We start from the raw sequence: 22,253 nt of genomic DNA on the forward strand, positions 1-22,253 counted from the left end.
ACAAACTGTACCATCTGTCGCTGTATAGTCTCCACACTCTCCAAGCGAGTTGCTATGCTCTAAATTAAATCCTGTTGTTTAGTTATTTCTTGCAGGAACTGAGCCACTTGGTGCTGCATAGCTTCCAAGTTTTCCAAACGGCCAGCAATACTTCGGAAAAAATCAGCTCCAGACTCCTGTTCCGTGGCCGGATCCATGGGGCCAGTGCAAACTGTTAGGTTCTGAATTTGTTGTGGACCCGGGGTGGCGATAGAAGCAGACACAGGAGCAGACTTATATGAAAAAGTGGGGTTTTTAATAAGGGACTGAGAAGACATGGGAGTGGCAAACAAAAGTCCAGGTATAGTACTAAAGTGCACTTGATAACTGTTGTGAGGGTTAATGAACAAATGTCCAGGTAGTGACAGGCAGAACAGTCCAGTATAGGTATGGTGAGCTAAAACAGAATGCAGGCTTGATGAGCTGTAAGTGAATGCAGGTTTGGTGAGCTGTAGCTGATGCAGACAGAGGTAGTGAAGTCCAGCTGGGAATGAAATGAAACAAGGTGCAGGGAAACAGCAGGTTCAGGTACTCAGGCAGGTAGAAAGGTATATGGAGGAGGTAGGGGAATCCAGCAGGGTTTGTAGCAGGTTAGGAAAAGCAGGCTTAGGCAATAAATCCAATAGACAGGTTTAAGCACAGGAACACTCTCTCTCAGCTCTCGCAGAGAAACACGTTGCACTGGCAATCCCCAGTGCTCAGCCGTGACTGGTCAGAGAGGAGCATGTGACACACCAGGATAGGGCAACTAGGTCACATGTCCGGAGGCAAGATGGCGGCGCCCATGCCAGAACGGAACGGAAGCACCACCAGGCCTAACCAGACCAGAGTGACAGTATGCCCCCACAGAACCACGCACAGCCAATGCTCTTTGCCAGGCACCACCGCCACTGCCAGACGCCCCTCGCCATAGCATCCTCACAGGTATTACCCGTCGACTACCATGCCGAGAGACCCTGGTCGTGACACCTACTAAAGCTTTGAAACCATTACAGCCCTTGTAACATTATCTGCTGAACAATCTATCTACTAAATTATTGTTATGATAACAGGACATGTTTTGTTGTATCTTGTAGGAGACTGTTCTATATTATTCAGCACAGTTATGACCCATTTCTATTGTAGGGTTAGAGTCTAGAGTCAGCTGACTCACATGAAGACATTGGGCTTGATTCAGAGGTAGACGCTGCTGTTTCCACTCTTGCATTTGTTGCAGGAGTAGTGGCTGTGATAATAAGCAAATGCTCATTTCAGCCTTATCCTGGTCTGTAACACCACCAGTGAGTCTTGACACACCAACATCAGAACACCATCAACACTTGCAGCAGCCCTATGGCAGGTGCAGTTTCTCCGCCTTAGCATAACCTCTTTGGCTGTGGCTATGCATTTGGAAATGCAGCCACTTTCACTGACACACCCGCAACACTCCCATCACATGCCTCCCTGCACACTGCACAGCCAGAGTGTCAGCAGACAAACACACTGAGCATACAGATGCATCCTCATTCACTGGGTATCTTTACACCATATGGTGCGAGACACCCGATGTGACTGAGACACTCCAAGAAGAGTAGCAAACTGAAATTTCTTAGTATTCTGCTTCTTAGTTTCATGGCAGACACAGAGAAAATCTGATCATAGTGTACTAGAGATGCCAAGCTGCGACTAACTGCACAGAAATTGGTTTTACACATTTAAAAAGTTGCACAATGGAACTTGGTGTGAGGAAAAGCTAAAGCTGTTTGAATCTGAGCCCTTTATACACAGATTCAGACTCAGTCACGCACTAGTGTACAAATGTCACACACCCCAGTGGTCTGTGTATGCCATTCTGACACTTCCAGTTATTTTATATTTGTGACAAAGACTCAGTGGGAACGTGAGTCACACGGGAACTAGTGCACTGAAAGTAGTTGTTTGGTATAACTGAAGGACACATCTGTATTTACCAGACATGCCACTGATCTGAAGGTGATGATCAGGGCTGCCATCAGGGGGTGGGGGCTGCCAGGACTGGAGTCCTTGACCCAGACTGAAAGGAGGACCCATCTACTGCCCAGGGCCACCGGTAGCTCAATAGCATGTTGGGCCCACAGCTCCTTGTTCCCACAAGTGTCAGGCTTATTCTACAGGCTCGGTGACAAGGGCAAGTACAGACCTGGCAATAATGTTTCTTTAATAACGTGATGACATCATGCCATGCCACTGAGAGGAGCTGCAAGATTAAGAGGAGCAGCTGCCAGCTAGGGCTGGCTGGAGATACTCAAGCTGGGGATGACTGGAGACACACATGCTGGGGCTGGCTGGAGACACAGAAGAGGGGCTGGCTGGTGGCATAAAATGGGGCTCACAGTAAGCACAGTAGGGGGCTGGCTTGGGAGACAGAATGGGGGCTGGTTGGAAATACAGAAGAGGCGCTGTCTTGTGATATAAAGGGGATTTAACTGGAGAATCAGAATAGGGACTTTCTGGGGAGACAGATGGGGCTGGCTAAGAAAACAGAAGGGGTGATGGCTGGGGATACAGAATGGTGCTGGTTGGAGCTGGAGAGACATTGCAGGGCCAGATTTGCAGAAACACATAAGGGGGAAGGCTGCCTGTTTTGTAATTCCTGGGCCAAACAATTTCTGATGGCAGGGCTGGTGATGACTGACTATCACCCTTCACTGATCCCTCTGCTGCTATCCAGCGACATTCCACACTGAAATGCGCTCCCCTCCCGTACCCATCCCGCTCTCCCTAGCTGCACCCCTGACAACATGGCAGTATGCATTTTAAGGAAAATATGAAATTAAAAAAGTTTTGTCTCTACTAGCCTAAATATTAATTATATCTCCCTATATTCATTCACCTTGTTTAGTCCATCTGATATGCTGACAACTGCCTCAATCTCATCCTGTTTCTGTAAATAAAACAAAATATGTAAATATTGAAATAGATGATTAATACACAAACTAATAACAATAAAAGAGAGTAACCAAATGTGTACCAAACATTGGTAACAATGGCAACCTCCTTCAGAAACAATTAATATTTATGTATCTTTATACATCAATACAGTGGTCGAAGTTGAAATTTTGAAGTGCCCAGAGTCACTTACTAGGGGTATGGCCTCTAACAAGCACAGCAGGCCTGACAGCACCCATGGACCTAGTGCCCTAAAACCCTGGTGATCTATGGAGTGTTAAAAAAGTGAAGGTGGCAAAAGCTGCCTACCATGATGCTGAGAGAGGCTTCTGTGGGGAGCTTCATTTAGCTCTTTTCCTTTTCATCACTGCAGCACTCTCCAGTCCTCAGCTTCTTGCTTCAATTGCTGGCCTGTCCTGGACAGAGGCACCTCCTCTTCTTACATGGCCTGCTGTTCCTTCTTTGTTTTTTTGGGAGGTCTTCTTTCCTTCCTCTCTGCTCCTCTCACCTCACTGCAGCACTCCTTTCCTCCCCTCCCTTCACAGCTGTGCTCCTATTCGCACACCTCCCCTCACCTCTCCTCATCGAAGCACTCACCTAACATCTCACAGCAGCATTCTCCTCTCCTCACACCTCTACTCCCCTCACTGTACCACTAACTTCTCACACCTCACCTCACTGCAGCACTAACCTCACCTCACTGCAGCACTAACCTCTCCTCACACCTCTACTCCCCTCACTGTAGCACTAACCTCTCCTCACACCTCACCTCACTGCAGCACTCACCTCTCCTCACACCTCACCTCACTGCAGCACTCACCTCTCCTCACACCTCACCTCACTGCAGCACTCACCTCTCCTCACACCTCACCTCACTGCAGCACTCACCTCTCCTCACACCTCTACTCCCCTCACTGTACCACTAACCTCTCCTCACACCTCACCTCACTGCAGCACTAACCTCACCTCACTGCAGCACTAACCTCTCCTCACACCTCTACTCCCCTCACTGTAGCACTAACCTCTCCTCACACCTCACCTCACTGCAGCACTCACCTCTCCTCACACCTCACCTCACTGCAGCACTCACCTCTCCTCACACCTCACCTCACTGCAGCACTCACCTCTCCTCACACCTCTACTCCCCTCACTGTAGCACTAACCTCTCCTCACACCTCTACTCCCCTCACTGTAGCACTAACCTCTCCTCACACCTCACCTCACTGTAGCACTAACCTCTCCTCACACCTCACCTCACTGCAGCACCTCACCTTCTTGCAGCACTAACCTCTCCTCACACCTCTACTCCCCTCACTGTAGCACTAACCTCTCCTCACACCTCACCTCACTGCAGCACTCACATTTCCTCACACCTCTACTCCCCTCACTGTAGCACTAATCTCTCCTCATACCTCACCTCACTGCAGCACTCACCTTTCCACACTGCATCACTCACCTCTCCACACACCTCCCTCACTGCAGCACTAACCTCTCCTCACACCACCCCTCCCTCACTGCAGCACTAACCTCTCCTCACACCTTCCCTCCCTAATTGCAGCACTCACCTCTCCTCCCCTTCCTGGAGCACTGACCTCACTGTAGCACTCACCTCTCCTAATCTCCTATCATTACAGCACCCACCACTCCACTCCCCTCCATTGACCTCACCTCACTGCAGCACTCAACTTGCCTCCCCAAATGCCATGCCTCTCTTCACCACAGTTCTCCATTTCTCTCAGGGTCCCAGGTGGCATTTTGAATTGGTGCCAGACCTGCAGCCAATAAGGGGAGCCCACGTGGCCACCACTGCTTGGATGCTGGTCCGCGAGATATGATTGGCTTTTGACCGGCACCAAATTAAAAATGCTGCCAGTCACTCCTGATTGGCATGCCTGCCACCAAATTTAAACAGACGGAGCAAGGACAGTGATTGTTCCTGCACCGGGTGCCAAAGTGAAGTGCCGGTATGACATTGTGTTTCATACCAGCACACTTTAAGCACTGGTCTTTTTGCCTGGACCACACTAATTCAAATTCTTCTCTTATTAATTAATGGGTGCAACTGACTACTTCATTGATAATAAGAGAAGTATTTGATTGAAGGTGGTCCAGGCAAAAAGACCATATTTGAATAAAAACAGTGCTACATATTTGTAATGTCATAATAGTGTTTAGAATGAGAGAGCACATATTAACATTTTGCTTGCAGATAGTAACTCATATTTCAAAATTCTGTGCGCCAAAATCAGGCTGCCTATTTGTAAGCAAGTACTGGATGTTCTGTATAATTGATGCAATTTTCTCTTACCTTTCTAATTGTAGATTTGGAAGTAAATAATAATATGCATGTACTTATTACTTACATTGTATATACAAAATCATTGCTTCCATGTATAATGAAGATGTTGGAGTTTATAGAGCAAAATCTGAGCAGTTTTAATGGCAAGGGAAAACAGAAATCAGCCTAAAGCCTGAGATTACCCAGAGTATCTGACTTGTCTTATTGTGAACTTGTGACCATGCAAAGTTGCCCACTACACTTGTTGTATTACCAGGTTACATTGTATTGGGAGGTATCAACATTAAATATCTGACAATGGGGCCTTATAAAGTGACAAAAAGTAGGTTATTTTAAATAATTTGACAAAAAGGGTGCTCAATGATCAATAATTTGTGTGCTGTGAAGTGAGAGGTCTTTGAAAAGTAACGGAATGGGTTTGAGGGGACACCAGGGTTGGATTGGCCCAAAAGTATACAGGGGAAATCCACAGTAGGCCCCACCCCCTCCTCTAGAGGTCAGTAAATTGGTGAAACAGGATCATGGATGAACGTGAGTGCTTCCTTTGTTTCTATGGAAGCTACATATTAGCACTTCTACCAATCAAGTGGGTGTTCCTGAAACACCCCTGTCCTCTCCTATATAATGGGGCATGTCCTTTCTAATGGATTGATAAGTCTCTCTTTAGTAGGTGGCCATTCCCCCTTTGGAGGCTGTCCATACACCTTAAACTTGGGCACCTGCATTCTCTGATGGGCTCTACATGACCCATGTAGGACACTGGGGCATACTGTTGTTGGTACAATTGTGCAGATGATTGGAAATATGGTCCCAAATATTAATCCTGCCTAAATTACTACAGTATATAGTAAATATCATGTTCTGGCCCTAAGGGCTTCATAGTGCTATGGATCATGTGGTAAAAAACACCTGCTTTGCAGCAATTGTTATTGGAAAATGTTATATTCTGCTTTGGGTCACTGTTCAAGGCCTCATTTATTCTTTGTGAAATGTTATATCTTAGAAAATTACCTCTCTGTCTAGCTCTTCAATTAATGTAACATTTCCATGAACTGGGTCAGCAGAAAAATAGCATTTTGATCCAGGTTCAAAGGTTAGGCCATATGTTACGGGATATCCTTCTGGATCACTGCCATTTAATGTATAGATGTAGCTACCTTTAAAGAAAAAAAATAAATACATTGTATTACCAGCAAAGCCATGCAGATTGCATTTAAATAAAAGCTTATGAAAGGGAAAGAGAGAGAGAACATTAAAGTGCAATAAATGCTAAACATTATTTGTACTATAAACTGAAAATAAAATAATGATAATCATATTCATGTCATGTAATCCCAGAAATTTTTCCTAAGCAAATATTACATATATATATATATATATATATATATATATATATATATATATTTATATTAATATATGATCATATGCTTCTTGTAAGCATGTGATCCAGCATCAGCATTAGAGATGTGTGGTTCAGTTTCCATAGAAACCAAACACACCTGAACCAAGGGGTTCTGAGTTGAACCAAGTTGGGGGTTGGGTCTTTCTGCCATGTTCAGATCCCAAAATCAGGCAAAATGTCATCTTGCCTGCTTGAATCTGTTATAAAAGGATAGCACCGAAGTGCCTATCCTGGACCCAAGAGACACACAACAATATAAATGTGTAAAAACACTATTTATTGTACTGCATAAATAAATATACAGGTACCAAATGACATTAATAGCACAGATCTACAATAAATAGACATCCTATTCACATGTATGGTCTGTACACATAAATACTCTTAGAAACAGACACGTAAAGTATAATAAGTAAAAATCTCAGGTACACAATCCACAGTCTCATCCAGATTGGTATATATGCAGCACCAGCTGTATGCTCCGATCTTATGCAATTTGTGCTGTTTCTTTAGTATCAGTCTGTGTTTGAAAGAACAAATTTTAAAATGTAGCAAATGCATATGACAATGTATCACTTCTGTGAATATGTTTTATCAGATTTAGAACATCTTGTAATATATCCTTAGTTGTACTCCAGATAACTTGTACTTATGAGATACTGAAAAGTTCTGCTGCTCGTCCACAAACAGTCCCAACAAATCAATAGCCAACCAATCCAGCTCATATCTCTATGGCCTGTGTAATATATCAATGTATACACTGAGACAAGACTTAATAAGCCCTTCCGTGGCCCGCTTTAGTGTTTTAGAACCAGGCAATGTGCGCAGGGGAACTGATCACATGATGTGGATACTCTTTCATGTAGTGCCTGGTCTCGGCTCTGCACTGGTATACGTAGGAGAATTGCTGCTGGATATGTAGCGGCTCTCCTGGCAGAGCAGCAAGTGGCAAATGCCAAACCCCCATTCATGATGGTAAATGAGCTCAACGGAGGCACTCCGTCCGAGCAAACAACTCCGGAGCACCAACGGCCATGGCACAGAGTTCCATCTCCCTTGTATAAATACAGGTTTGGGATGATTCAATTATGGTCCCTGTGAGCTTCCACGAGGATAATTGCAGGTCAGGAGTGTAGACTTTACTCCATGGACACCCAAAAAGCGTTTCATTCTCATTTGAGAATTTCTTCAGAAGGATGTCTGCTAGCTGGAAGATGTAATATTTAAAGGGAATGCCTTCCAATCAACTTAATTCATTAGTACAGACAGCACCTGCAATCTTTTCTGTCCCTGTATGAGCTGCACTACACTGCCAAAATGTCATCTTGCCTATTTTGGATTGCATATTAAAGTCCCTCTCTCATGATTGGATGCCATTTTACACAAAAGACTGGAGAGAGAGGGTTTGGAACTGGGCTGCATCACTCCATGCCATTAGGACTGGAGTTCTGTCTCCAGTCCTTTAACTAAAAGGGTCACTGTGTAATAAAAAAAAAGTGGCATAGGAGTGCTGTGAGGCAGTGTGTTGTGTGTGCAGGCACTGATATAAAAAATTTAAAGGAGTAAACATGTGTGTTAAAAATATACTGTTAGTACTGTGCCACCATTACTAGTGGGTACTGTGAGGCACAATGATGTGTGTTCAGGCACTATTATCAAATATTAAATTAATAAAACTTGTGTATTAAAAAATATAATGTCATTAGGGTGCAACCTTTATACTAGGAGTAATGTGAGTCAATATGGATCAGTCGATAGAAGAACAGGAGCAGCAACCCAGTACTAGTTCTGCGGCTGCTGCCAGCAATCATGATTGTACTTTAACATCTACTAAAGGTGGTCCAGGGGACATAAAGTTTAAGAAAGGGCACCTTAAAATTAACACTATTTAACAAAGTTAACAAACTGTACTCAAAGAGAGCTATAAATATTAAATACTGTTATTCCATCATTTACTTTTCAGGTACCATCAGCGATAGTGTTTTGATTTGCTTCTTTTATTTTTTAGCTCACCACAGTGTTGTTTTCATTATTTATTTTACAATTTTATTTTATTTTAATCCTATTCTTATCTTTGTTTTACTGTGACTGATTGGTTTACTTTAACTTATTTTTATATTTTTTATTATATTTTTTATTGATTTTACTCACTTTTATTTTTGACTTTTTTATCTCCCAAACATTATACTATTCAATCCACACATAAACTTTAGAATAAATTATTAGTGCTTATTCACCAATTACACCATATTGATCTTATTAAATTAGCTGCTTCTAATTTGAGCACGGTCATATCATTTTATCAATTTCACAATGTTAAACAAAACATCACGCTTAAAAAATGGAAAATATACTGCCAAAAAATGTAAACTTGCCAACATTCCATACACCACCCACAGTGGTAAGGAAAGGTTTAGGCCATGGCCTTCCTTTGTGAGCAGTTGTCCTATTACTGCTGTTTCATGCAGTAAAATATCTATTGCAGAAGCCAGGGCGATACACAGTAAGATATCTTCTGAAACTTCACATGCAACACCTTCTTATTTTACATATAAATGTGTCACAAAAAGGCAAACCAGTTCACCAAAGCAAAAGTAAGGCTGAAGAACAAATTTTGTGTTCACAAACTTCACAAAATTCTTGAGAATCATTGTGTCCACGAGTGCTGTGTGTGAATCTGACATTTCTGACACTATACTATTAGAGAAGCCTCACTTCACCATTTAAACACCTTCTGCAATTATGGTGATGAGCAGCAGTAAAAGTAAAGATGGTTACTTAGAAATTGAGGATGCTACTGTGGAAGTGCAATAGGATGAGGTAGATTTTTGTGCATCTGACACTATTGTACATGCTATTTGTGTAAAAGTAAGTCAGACACCAGTGGCAGCAGTTCTTCCCCATGATAAGAATAAGGCCATTGTCATGCCCGGGCATAAGACCAAAAAAGACAATTCTTTCATGTGGAGTTATTTTTACCCAAATCCTAACATATGCCAAGCAATCTGCACTGTTTATGAAGCTAAATTAAGTAGAGGTAGGGAGGTTAACCATGTAGGAACCTCCTTCTTGTTATGTCATTTGCAGCACAGTTCAGGCAAATTATTTGGGAAAATCACTAAAATCATATAAAAAAAATAATAACAAGCAGTTCAGCATCAGCTAGAAGCAGCATAGATAGATCCCAGCACATGCAATCTCCAAAACCAACACCTTAATCATCAATCTCCTTGTGACCATCGCCATGGATTATGGCAATTCATCAAAGCCATGTGTCATGACTGCATATATTTTGTGTGCCTGGGTAAAGTGTGTGTATTATTATAATTCCCCTAAAAGATATATTTCAGGAATGTCTGTTTGCTATGAATGTGTACAGTATGTCAAAACTGGGTTGCAGCAACTAATCAAAACAAGGTGCCGAGTGCTATCTAGTCTCTGAAGATAAAAAAGCTTCATGGGAGTAATATTTGATCTCACCCTAGGTGGCCATTGTGCAAGTCCAGTGCACGGACACACCGGCTGCTAAGAGGGTCTCCCTCCATGCAAATCCCCTAAGATTCAGCATAAGATAATTTATGATTACTCTATTATTTTCTTTAACTTTAAATCATTTTGTGCATTTATAACTGTATGTTATGTTTATTCACCTGTGTTTCCTTATAATTTAACCCTGGAGATAATTTATCACTAAATCCTAAAACTTTATCAGCATTCCCTCTGTGTGCTAATGAATTCATGTGCCTGGAGAGGCCCATGCTACATTTGTTTAATAATTGTGAATTTAAGTGTCTGGCGAATGCAAGAGTGCTATTGTAATACTCTTCATGGTGCCAGCTTTAGTAAAACCCACATCACAACCACCCACCTGCATCAGCTTCATGTATCTGAGCGTAGGCTGGGGCGCGATGTCATGACACTAATTAATGATTGGAGGTTGTCCTGATACCAATTTGTGAAAGCTGACTCCTCCCCTATCCAGGATTCCAAAGAAGAATCTTTGCATGCTAGGGCTGCTACTTGGAGTAAATCTTCATTCCAGAAGGGGACCAATGAAGATCAGTTTAAAACAATTGACTGTGAAACAATCCTTTGCAAGAGGAAGCAAGTATGAAAGCTGCCATCCAGTTGCACAGTGTATCACTAAAGCCATGACTGCTATGTTAGCATTAGATGTGCGTCCAATATCCGCCATCTATACATGACAGTTAATTGAGGTCCTGAGTTCCTTCTACCAAATTCCATTAATTAAATTTCACCAGAACAGCAATTCCTCATTTGTATGGGGAACTTAAAAAATAGTCATCAAGTGGTACTGGCCTACTAAAGATTACATGACTGTGGTAGCCCACTGGGTGAGTGTATCACCTTCAGCAGCAGCAGTATCTAAAACACAATGCCAGCGTATACACAGACAGGCTACTTTATGTTTCATAGGCTTCACTCAGAGGCATACCAGTGTCAATCTGTTAGAAAAACTCAGGGATATCATACCAAAATGATTTAACCTGTTACCCTGCTAGGACTCTCCTCAGGATTTGTTATTTCTGATAATGCAAGTAACATTGTGAGAGCATTATAACTTGGTGAATTTGAACACATCCCATTTTTTTCCCACCACACAAACTTGATGTTTCAGATTTTTTTTTAAATGTAAAGGGTTTGCAGTAGTGACTGTCTATGACCCAAAAGATTTATGGACATTTTTGGATTTCAGCAACCATATGTAGAAGACAGCAGCATATGCAAGAACAGTTCAGCTTGCTAAGCCACCAACTGAAGCAAGAGGTAGTGACCAGATGTAATTCCCCTCTTTTTATGCTTTAGCGAAGGAACAGCAACAATCCATCCAAACCTACACAACAAGCCATGACATAGGGAGAAGAGGGTGAATGTACCTTAGTACAGCACACTGGAGAATATTCTCTGTTTTACAGGTACTTGAACCATTTGAAATAGTAACTAATGAAGTGAGTTCAGACACTGCCAGCTTGAGTCAGGTTATTCCCTTAATAAATCTACTGAAAAAGCAGCTAGATAAACTAAAGGAGGAGATGAAACAAAGTGATTCTGCTAAATATGTTGGACTTGTAAATAAAGTTCTTTATTTGCTTCACCAGGACAAAGAGTTGTCAAGATCTTGCAATTGGATCACTACATTTTGGAAACCATGCTTGATTCCAGGTTTAAGTTGTATATAATGTCTTTCTACCAACTGACACAGAATTTAAGAAATGCAAAGAGCTCCTTACCAGCAAGTTGTTAGCTCAAATGGCACTTAATTCGATATCTCCTGCTTCAGTTTCTCCTGCTAATGCTTCTGTCAGGAAAAATGTTACCTTTTTTAAGCGATGCTCTGAGGGTGTGAATGATGAGTTAACTTGGTGCATCAAAGTGAAACACCATTTTGACATCTGACCAGGCTTAAACAAATTTGGAAAATTATTAACTCCTCTACCATGGTTCAATCTGATATACTAAGCATTAATAGAATGAAGGAGGGTTATTTTTATGACAATGTATAAATTAGAATGTCATACAGTACTTTTGAATACTGGGAGAGAAAAAAAGGCAGTTTTTAGCCTCTTGTACAAACTAGTTTTGGTGTACTTAAGATACTCACCCTCCAGTATGTATTTAGAAAGTTTGTTTAGCACAGCCAGGAATCTTGTGAGTGATTGGTGCAGGAGGCTACTTCCTTTAAAATGTGTAAAAACTCATGTTCATAAAAATAAACTACACATTCTATGAGAAAGACCTTTGCCACCTAATGCAAGAAAGTACAGAGACTTCTGTAACAGTGGATTCCAGTGGGGATGAGCTAAAATTGTGTGATGATCTTAGCACTCATGAGGGTAAGGAGGATGAGGATGATAATGACATCTTCCTAGCATAAAGATTATTAACATTGCTGTTAGCCACCTTAAGTCCATTGGTAGCTTGTATTGTGGGGGCCCAAACAAACCAAGCCCTTCAGCCAAAGTTGCTGAAGAGCTTGGTTTGTTAAACTGTGCAGGTCCTTTTTAATATACTGTAGGTGAAAAGGCCCAAGGACAATTCCATCATGCACCACTTTTGGGCTTTGCCAAGATTGTGTGGGTTTGACAGGCAGGGTATATTACAATACCATACTGTAGCTTGCAAGACCATGCCTTTTTTTCAATCTCTGAATAGTTATAGTGTGTTATAGTTTTCTGTGTACACATTTAGTTTTATTGTAACAATGCAACTTGTATACTTTAACAGTTAAATCAGAGAATTTTTCCATTCCAGAAAAAAGTCTAGACATTGAAGTATCACAAAGGGCCTAATACTCCTCAGTTTCCACAAGAAATGGTAGCCAAAAGGTATTGGGGCTCCATATGCATTATAATGGTACAGTTTGTACAGTAGTTTAAGATTAGGAGAATAGTGAACTTGAGAACAGCAAAAAGTTAGAAATTCTGATGTACAGTATTTGAAACAGTTATCACCTCTCCTCCCAAAAAATAACATTATAAATCATGGTATGAAATGGATTAAGAGGGAGGGGGAAAGGATTAAAAACAAAGGTGATGAGCACACACAATATATATATATATATATATATATATATATATATATAAGGTGGGGAGGTGTTGGCAAAGAAACAAATAAAAACAAACACAACAGCAACTTGCTCCCAGGGTCTGGATAAGAAATGGGAAGAGGGTGGAATCCAAACAATTCAATAATGTAATCATCTTCACCTATAACCATTATAGAAATAATGTATACAATTAACATTCCAAATAAATCCAATAAAACCTGGCATTACTTCCCTGACCAAAGAAAAATAACACAAACAAACAAATAATAGTATATTTAGCATTGATACTCTTTTCTTTTTAATATATACTGTGACAGTGCAAAGACAATTTAGTCTAAAAAATGTACAGACTGATGACAGAAACAATGTACAGCTGTCTACACAGTTCCAAAAGGTAGATGCAAAGCAGTGGTGTAACTAGGGTATTTGGAGCCCAGGGCAAAATGAAAAATGGATCCTTCCCCCCCTGTGTGTGACTGACGAAAAGTGGGCATGGCTATGTATAACAAGGGGGCATGGCTACTGAAAAATGAAGGGCCTTAATACCCCCTGTAGTAGTGCCCATCTTGCAATGCCCACTTTAGTAGTGCTCCTGATGCAATGTACACAGTAGCAGTGCCCCTTATTCAGAACCCCATGTAAAAGTGCCTGAGTAGTGCTCCTTATACAGTGCCCCCAGTAGTGCCCCTTATACAGTGCCCCCAGTAGTGCCCCTTATACAGTTCCCACAGTAGTGCCCCTTTTACAGTTCCCCCAGTAGGGCCCCTTTTACAGTGCCCCCAGTAGTGCCCTTTTTACAGTGCCCACAGTAGTGCCCCTTTTACAGTGCCCCCATTAGTGTCCCTTATACAGTGCCCCCAGTAGTGTTCCCCTCTATGCAGTGCCCCCAGTAGTGGTCCCCCTTTGAAGTGCCCCCAGTAGTGGCCCCCTTTTGCAGTGCCCCTTATACAGTGCCCCATATGCAGTGTCCCCAGTAGTGGTCCTCCTATGCAGTGCACCCAGTAGTGCCCCCTTATACAGTGCCCCAATTGTGACCCTTATGCAATGCCCCCAGTATTGGTCCCCCCTATGCAGTGCCCCCAATAGTGGTCCCTCTTATGCAATTCCTCCATAAGTTCCCCTTATTCAGTACCCCAGTAGTGGTCTCTCTATACAGTGGACCTTATACAGTGCCCCCAGTAGTGCCCCTTATACAGTGCCCCAGTAGTGCCTTTGTTGTAGTGCTCCTTATACTGTGCTCCTTATACAGTGCCCCCAGTAGTGCCCCTTATACAGTGCCCCAGTAGTGCCTTTGTTGTAGTGCTCCTTATACTGTGCTCCTTATACAGTGCCCCAATAGTGCCCCTTATACAGTGCCCCCAGTAGTGCTCCTATTACAGTGCCCCCAGTAGTGCATCCTTATACAGTGTCCACAGTAGTGCACTTTATAGTGCACCCAGTATGCCCCTTATACAGTGCCCCCATAAGTGGTTCCCCCATATGCAGTGCCCGCAGTAGTGGTCCCCCTTAAGCAGTGCCCCAGTAGTACCCCTTATACAGTGCCCTTATTTAGTGTCCCCAGTAGTGCCCCTTACACAGTGCCCCAGTAGTGCCCCCAGTAGTGCCCCTTTTACAGTGCCCCCACTAGTGCCCCTTATATTGTGCCCCTTATACACTGCCCCCACTAGTGCCCCCAGTAGTGCCCTTTATACAGTGCAGCCAGTAGTGCCCCATAAGTGCCCCCCTTATGCAGTGCCCCTTATACAGTGCCCCAGTATTGCCTCTAATACAGTGCCACCAGTAGTTCCCCTTATACAGTGCCCCCAGTAGTGCACCCTTATACAGTGCCCCTTATACAATGCCCGCAGTAGTGTCCTTTATACAGTGCACCCATTAGTGCCCCCATAAATGGTCCCTCCTACGTAGTGCCCCAAGTAGTGGGCCCCTTATGCAGTTCCCCCAGTAGTGCCCCTTATACAGTGCCCCTGCAGTGTCCCTTATTTAGTGTCCCCAGTAGTGCCCCAGTAGTGGTCTCCCCTATGCAGTGCCCCCAGTAGTGGGCCCCTTATGCAGTACCCCCAGTAGTGCCCCTTATACAGTGCCTCCAGTAGTGCCCCTTATACAGTGCCCCTGCAGTGTCCCTTATTTAGTGTCCCCAGTAGTGCCCCAGTAGTGGTCTCCCCTATGCAGTTCCCCCAGTAGTAGTCCCCCCTATGTAGTTCACCCAGTAGTGGTTCCCCCTATGCAGTGCCCCAGTAGTGGTTCCCCCTATGCAGGGCCCCTTATACAATGTTTGCAGTAGTGCCCCTAAATATATCACAAAGACTCACAAAGTAGAACAAAACTTACTGTGATTCACTCTATGACTACACTATTGTCAGTAACATGATGTGGATACCGCTGATATAGAACCAAACATATGGAGGGATCTCATGTGTTTGGAATCGGCACAATACCAATGAGTTTATGTATTTGATACTTAGTGCAACATTGTTTCCAATATATGCCCAGTGAGGGACAACACATAGGATTCATTAATTTCTGCAATTAATGAGGGTTTATGAATGAAAATAGCATGATAATATAAATATAAACACAAATGAAGAATAAACTGCGCTCAACTAGACGTGGTTATAGAACGTGGAGGGTGTTTATATATAGATATAGATACTATGGGTCAGTATCTAGACAAAATGACACTACACATATTAATGATCTCTGTATTAGTGGAATAGTTCAGTGACCAAAGATTGTAGGAAAAACCTACCATAATAAACTGATACTGACCTGTTGGGCTACTAAAAAATCACTGAGTATGCTGGTACATGGATAAATAATTTAATGGAAAATGAAAAAGAAAACAGAAGTAAACTCAAATATAATTGGATATATCAACATATAGGTTCAATAAGTATGAAACACACAGTATAAATAGTACATAGGAATTAAATAGTAAAAGTTCCCAATCCTCTGATTGGTGTGAATAAAGATCAATTATGTAGGGGAGATCAGTTACAGGATCTGCTGATCATGAATGGAAAAGACCCCCGGTAGGTCAATAACTGTATATATCAATTTCTGGAATACATCACAAGGAGAATTGTACTGGTTGGTGATTGAAAGGAGAATGTAGGGGGAAAATCCGGTATGTGGAACGGTGATGGTACCAGCGGCGTGCCGCTGATACTTGATGTTAAGTCCTGGTGTTATGTACAGAGATGCCCGGGGAAGACTTCTTTGAGGAGGGAGTACGGACTAACTGGCAAGTAAGGGGTGTATCTCGACCAGTAGGCACTCCTATGGCGACTGTCGGCGGAACGTCTGGTCCCAGGCGTTCGCCAGCACCACTACACGGAGTGACCACTATGTTGGTGGGGAGGGATATTATAGCTCGAGCTTTTGGAGCCGGTGACCATATATCCCCTCTGCACTTGGAGACTTACCTTCCTGTCTCTCGCCATTGTCCGCTCCTTCCTCCAGCCGGTGCTTGCTTGCAGTCTCGCGTCCTTCTCCTCGCGTGGCAACGATGGCCGGGGTGTGCGTGTATACAATCTTCTCCTCCGTCTCCTTACTTCCGGGTTGTGGTCACGTGATGATGATCAAGCCACGGCTTAGTGGGTCTCAATGTAAGCAGTCTTGTGTAACAGATCTCCAATGAAAATGACAGAATCACAATGTCTCAATGTCTCCAACGCGTTTCTGCCTATTCAGGCCTTTTTCAAGGAGTAAATGGTGTCATTGATCCTGTGTTTAAATAGAGGAAGGTCCTCTTGTAATAGGTCATAGCCCAGTGGGAGGGTCTCAGTGATTATAATGGAAAAGTCTGGAATAAGAACTTTGGGATATGGACCTTGGTACTTGGTTTAACATAAATTGCGGACCGTAGAGGTTGATGAAATACATATTCATACAGCAAGCAAAGAATGAAAATCTTCATAAAGAAAAATATGTCAAAAAATAAAAATAATAATAGTATAAATAGAAATAAAAATAAATATAAATATAAAAATAAATATAAAAATAAATATAAAATTAAATTAAATAAAAAAATAAATAAAATATGAAATAAAATAAAAATAAATATAAATATAAATAAAGGAATAGTAAAAATAATACTCATAATAATTATCATGATTAATACCAGGGTAGTGAGGGGTGTATTTTTGGAAATGTAAACACATCCATCTTCATTTTCTGTAGTGAGTATTAATAAATATCAGGCCGTATTGGCATCGTTGTGCCTCTTATTAATGGATTATTTAGAGATCTCATTTGTTGTTCTTACATATAATAGATTTGACCTCCTTATCTAAATTATGTCCTCGGGGGTCGAATGTTCTAAGTTCGTAAATCCATTCTAGTTCCCTAGTGTTGATCCTGTGATCAAAGTCACCACTTCTCCAATTGTATTTTACTTGTTCCAAGCCTATAAATTTGAGTGATTTTGGATTACTTTGGTGATGAATTATGAAATGAGTTGATAAATTGTGTTCCTCCACTCCTCTCTTAATGTTTCTGACATGTTCACTAATGTGGGTTTTCAATGGTCTAGTGGTCCTCCCTACGTATTGTTTTTTGCAGGTGCACTCTAATAGGTAGATAACCCCTTTGGTGTTACATGTGATCATGCTCTTTATAGGGTATTCTTTTCCTGTTGTGCATGATGTGAAGGTCACGGTGGGCTTGGTTGTTCTGTACCCATAATTGGTGCAGCCAAGGCATGTACCACAGTGATAAAACCTGTTGTTACTTGTACCGTCTATGGTAGTCTGTCTTGATACTTTAGGTGAAATGTGATTATGTACTATTTTCTTCCTCAGGTCTGGTGCCTTCTTATAAATTAATCTGGGGTTAGGAGGTAGGTGTTTGGCCAATGTATCATCCCCAAGTAGTATATGCCAATGCTTGTTTAGAATCTGCCTCACCTCTCTGGCTTGTTTTGAATATTGTGTGATAAAGAGGACCTCATTCTTATATTCGTTTTGCTTAGTATCTGCATTTTTATATTCTAATAAATTGACCCTGTTGATATTTGTTACTTCATCAAATGCTTTTTGTACAGAGTCCTTATTATAGTCCTTCTCAATGAAGTGTGACATTAGGAGTTGGCCCTGTGTCTGGAAGTCACTCATCTTAGAACAGTTCCTCCTCAGTCTTAGGAACTGTCCTTTGGGAATAGTGTTGAGCCAGTTCGGGTGATGCCAACTGGTGGCTAATATAAAGCTGTTAACATCTACTTCTTTTTTGAAGGTGTTGGTTTGTATCTTCCCTTTTTTGATGAATATATTAAGGTCTAAAAATTCTACCTTCTCCTTACTGTACTTGGCTGTGAATACTAATTGGTTATCATTATTATTGAGGGTGGTCAAAAATTGTAGCAGTGAGGTTTCATCCCCCCGCCAGATGAAGAGGACATCGTCTATGTACCTCTTCCAGAGTACGAGGTTTGCCCCAAGCCCCGCCCCCCCAGATATGGTGGTCCTCCCACCAACTCATGAAGAGGTTGACGTAGCTTGGGGCAAACCTCGTACCCATAGCAGTACCGGTGGTTTGTAAGAAAAAATGGTCAATAAACCAAACATAGTTGTGTTTGAGTATGAACAAAATACTATCAATAATAAAGTCCCGTTGAGTATCTGTTAAAGATGCATCTTTGTTCAAATGGTATCTAATGCTGTTGATACACTGAGTGTGGTCTATAACCGTATAGAGTGAGGTAATATCCGTAGTCACCAACCAGAACTCGTCCTCCCATTGTATACCATTTAAGATGTTCAATATCTGGGTAGTGTCTTTAAGATATGCAGTTTGTTCTGTCACATAAGGTTGTAATATATTATCTATGTATTCAGATAGGTTCGATGTCAGGGATCCTATCCCCAATATTATCGGTCTACCCGGTGGTTTGTTTCTATCTTTATGCACCTTGGGCAAATAATAAAACACTGGAATCACTGGATGTTTGGTTTCAATGAATTGATGCTCATATTTGGTCAGTACACCTGTCCGAATGCCTTTGAGTAGATGAGTGTTCAATTCTTGTGTGACTTTTTGTGTAGGGTCATGTGTTAGAACTTCGTATGTGGTTGTATCATTGAGAAGTCTCTGTGCCTCTTCTATATAGTCTGCTTTATTGAGAATGACAATCCCCCCCTTGTCTGCAGGTTTTATGATAATTGAGTGATCTTCCTGTAATTCTCGTAATGCTGTCCTTTCATTCTTTGTTAGGTTATCATATTTATTGTTAGTATGCATATTCTCTAAATCTTTCTCTACCAATTTTGTAAAAGTTTCAACATATGTCCCTTGCATGTAACTGGGATAGAAAGTGGATTGAGGTCTTAGTCCTGTAAGTTTATTTGTGTTATTGTCATTGATATTTCTAACTTCTACAGGTGTAAGTGATGAAAAATATTTTTTCAGAGCAAGTTTTCTAGTAAACTTGTGAAGATCTATAGATGTTTGGAACTTATTGATGATGTTAGTTGGAGCAAACTTTAAGCCTTTATCTAGAAGTTTCAAATGTTGATCAGTCAAGGTGGCGTTGCTCATATTGAATATGCCTCGTCCTGGTGTGATGGATTTTGTGGATGTCTGATTTTTAATTTTGCTTTTTCCTCCCCCCCTACAGCCCCTTCTGGTGCCTCTAATTTTCTTTTTCCTGGGTTCGGGTTCATGCTGTGTGTCACTAGTGGTGTTTTATAGAGAGATTCCACTAAAAAAAACGGTGGCTGGGAGACACATTCTTCAAAATTGATGGTCTTCCGGGTAATAATAGGAGAATATGATTCTCTGTTGGGTGTTCCTACTAGATTTCCAATATTTCAACCTATATCTAATGATGTTCTTGCTAGATCCTTGTAATGTGGATCGTCTTCTATTTTGTGAATGGAAAAAGATGTCATCGAACCTATCTGAATACATAGATAATATATTACAACCTTATGTGACAGAACAAACTGCATATCTTAAAGACACTACCCAGATATTGAACATCTTAAATGGTATACAATGGGAGGACGAGTTCTGGTTGGTGAGTACGGATATTACCTCACTCTATACGGTTATAGACCACACTCAGGGTATCAACAGCATTAGATACCATTTGAACAAAGATGCATCTTTAACAGATACTCAACAGGACTTTATTATTGATAGTATTTTGTTCATACTCAAACACAACTATGTTTGGTTTATTGACCATTTTTTCTTACAAACCACCGGTACTGCTATGGGTACGAGGTTTGCCCCAAGCTACGCCAACCTCTTCATGAGTTGGTGGGAGGACCACCATATCTGGGGGGGCGGGGCTTGGGGCAAACCTCGTACTCTGGAAGAGGTACATAGACGATGTCCTCTTCATCTGGCGGGGGGATGAAACCTCACTGCTACAATTTTTGACCACCCTCAATAATAATGATAACCAATTAGTATTCACAGCCAAGTACAGTAAGGAGAAGGTAGAATTTTTAGACCTTAATATATTAATCGAAAAGGGAAGATACAAACCAACACCTTCAAAAAAGAAGTAGATGTTAACAGCTTTATATTAGCCACCAGTTGGCATCACCTGAACTGGCTCAACACTATTCCCAAAGGACAGTTCCTAAGACTGAGGAGGAACTGTTCTAAGATGAGTGACTTCCAGACACAGGGCCAACTCCTAATGTCACACTTCATTGAGAAGGACTATAATAAGGACTCTGTACAAAAAGCATTTGATGAAGTAACAAATATCAACAGGGTCAATTTATTAGAATATAAAAATGCAGATACTAAGCAAAACGAATATAAGAATGAGGTCCTCTTTATCACACAATATTCAAAACAAGCCAGAGAGGTGAGGCAGATTCTAAACAAGCATTGGCATATACTACTTGGGGATGATACATTGGCCAAACACCTACCTCCTAACCCCAGATTAATTTATAAGAAGGCACCAGACCTGAGGAAGAAAATAGTACATAATCACATTTCACCTAAAGTATCAAGACAGACTACCATAGACGGTACAAGTAACAACAGGTTTTATCACTGTGGTACATGCCTTGGCTGCACCAATTATGGGTACAGAACAACCAAGCCCACCGTGACCTTCACATCATGCACAACAGGAAAAGAATACCCTATAAAGAGCATGATCACATGTAACACCAAAGGGGTTATCTACCTATTAGAGTGCACCTGCAAAAAACAATACGTAGGGAGGACCACTAGACCATTGAAAACCCACATTAGTGAACATGTCAGAAACATTAAGAGAGGAGTGGAGGAACACAATTTATCAAATCATTTCATAATTCATCACCAAAGTAATCAAAATCACTCAAATTTATAGGCTTGGAACAAGTAAAATACAATTGGAGAGGTGGTGACTTTGATCACGGGATTAACACTAGGGAACTAGAATGGATTTACAAACTTAGAACATTCGCCCACCGAGGACATAATTTAGATAATGAGGTCAAATCTATTATATGTAAGAACAACAATTGAGATCTCTAAATAATCCATTAATAAGAGGCACAACGATGCCAATACGGCCCGATATTTATTAATACTCACTACAGAAAATGAAGATGGATGTGTTTACATTTCCACAAATACACCCCTCACTACCCTGGTATTAATCATGATAATTATTATGAGTATTATTTTTACTATTCCTTTATTTATATTTATTTTTATTTTATTTCATATTTTATTTATTTTTTTATTTCATTTAATTTTATATTTATTTTTATATTTATTTTTATTTTTATATTTATATTTATTTTTATTTCTATTTGTACTATTATTATTTTTATTTTTTTACATATTTTTCTTTATGAAGATTTTCATTCTTTGCTCACTGTATGAATCTGTATTTCATCAACCTCTACGGTCCGCAATTTATGTTAAACCAAGTACCAAGGTCCATATCCCAAAGTCCTTATTCCAGACTTTTCCATTATAATCACTGAGACCCTCCCACTGGGCTATGACCTATTACAAGAGGACCTTCCTCTATTTAAACACAGGATCAATGACACCATTTACTCCTTGAAAAAGGCCTGAAT

At 41.2% G+C, this 22,253-nt stretch overlaps 1 protein-coding gene across 1 annotated transcript in view; it reads right to left on the reverse strand.

Moving 5' to 3' along the window:
- The window catches only part of CDHR1 (cadherin related family member 1), a 205,878-nt gene that overhangs the window by 146,982 nt on the left and 36,643 nt on the right, over positions 1 to 22,253 (reverse strand). The window contains exons 3-4 of the mRNA XM_088463117.1: positions 6,257 to 6,402; positions 2,891 to 2,941 (exon numbers count right to left, since the gene is read on the reverse strand). Coding sequence (XP_088319243.1) covers positions 2,891 to 2,941; positions 6,257 to 6,402 — 197 coding nt within the window. The remainder of the gene's footprint in view (positions 1 to 2,890; positions 2,942 to 6,256; positions 6,403 to 22,253) is intronic.

This window comes from Taudactylus pleione, unplaced genomic scaffold, assembly GCF_031769625.1.
Source record: "Taudactylus pleione unplaced genomic scaffold, aTauple2 ptg001314l, whole genome shotgun sequence".
NCBI lineage: Eukaryota > Metazoa > Chordata > Amphibia > Anura > Myobatrachidae > Taudactylus > Taudactylus pleione.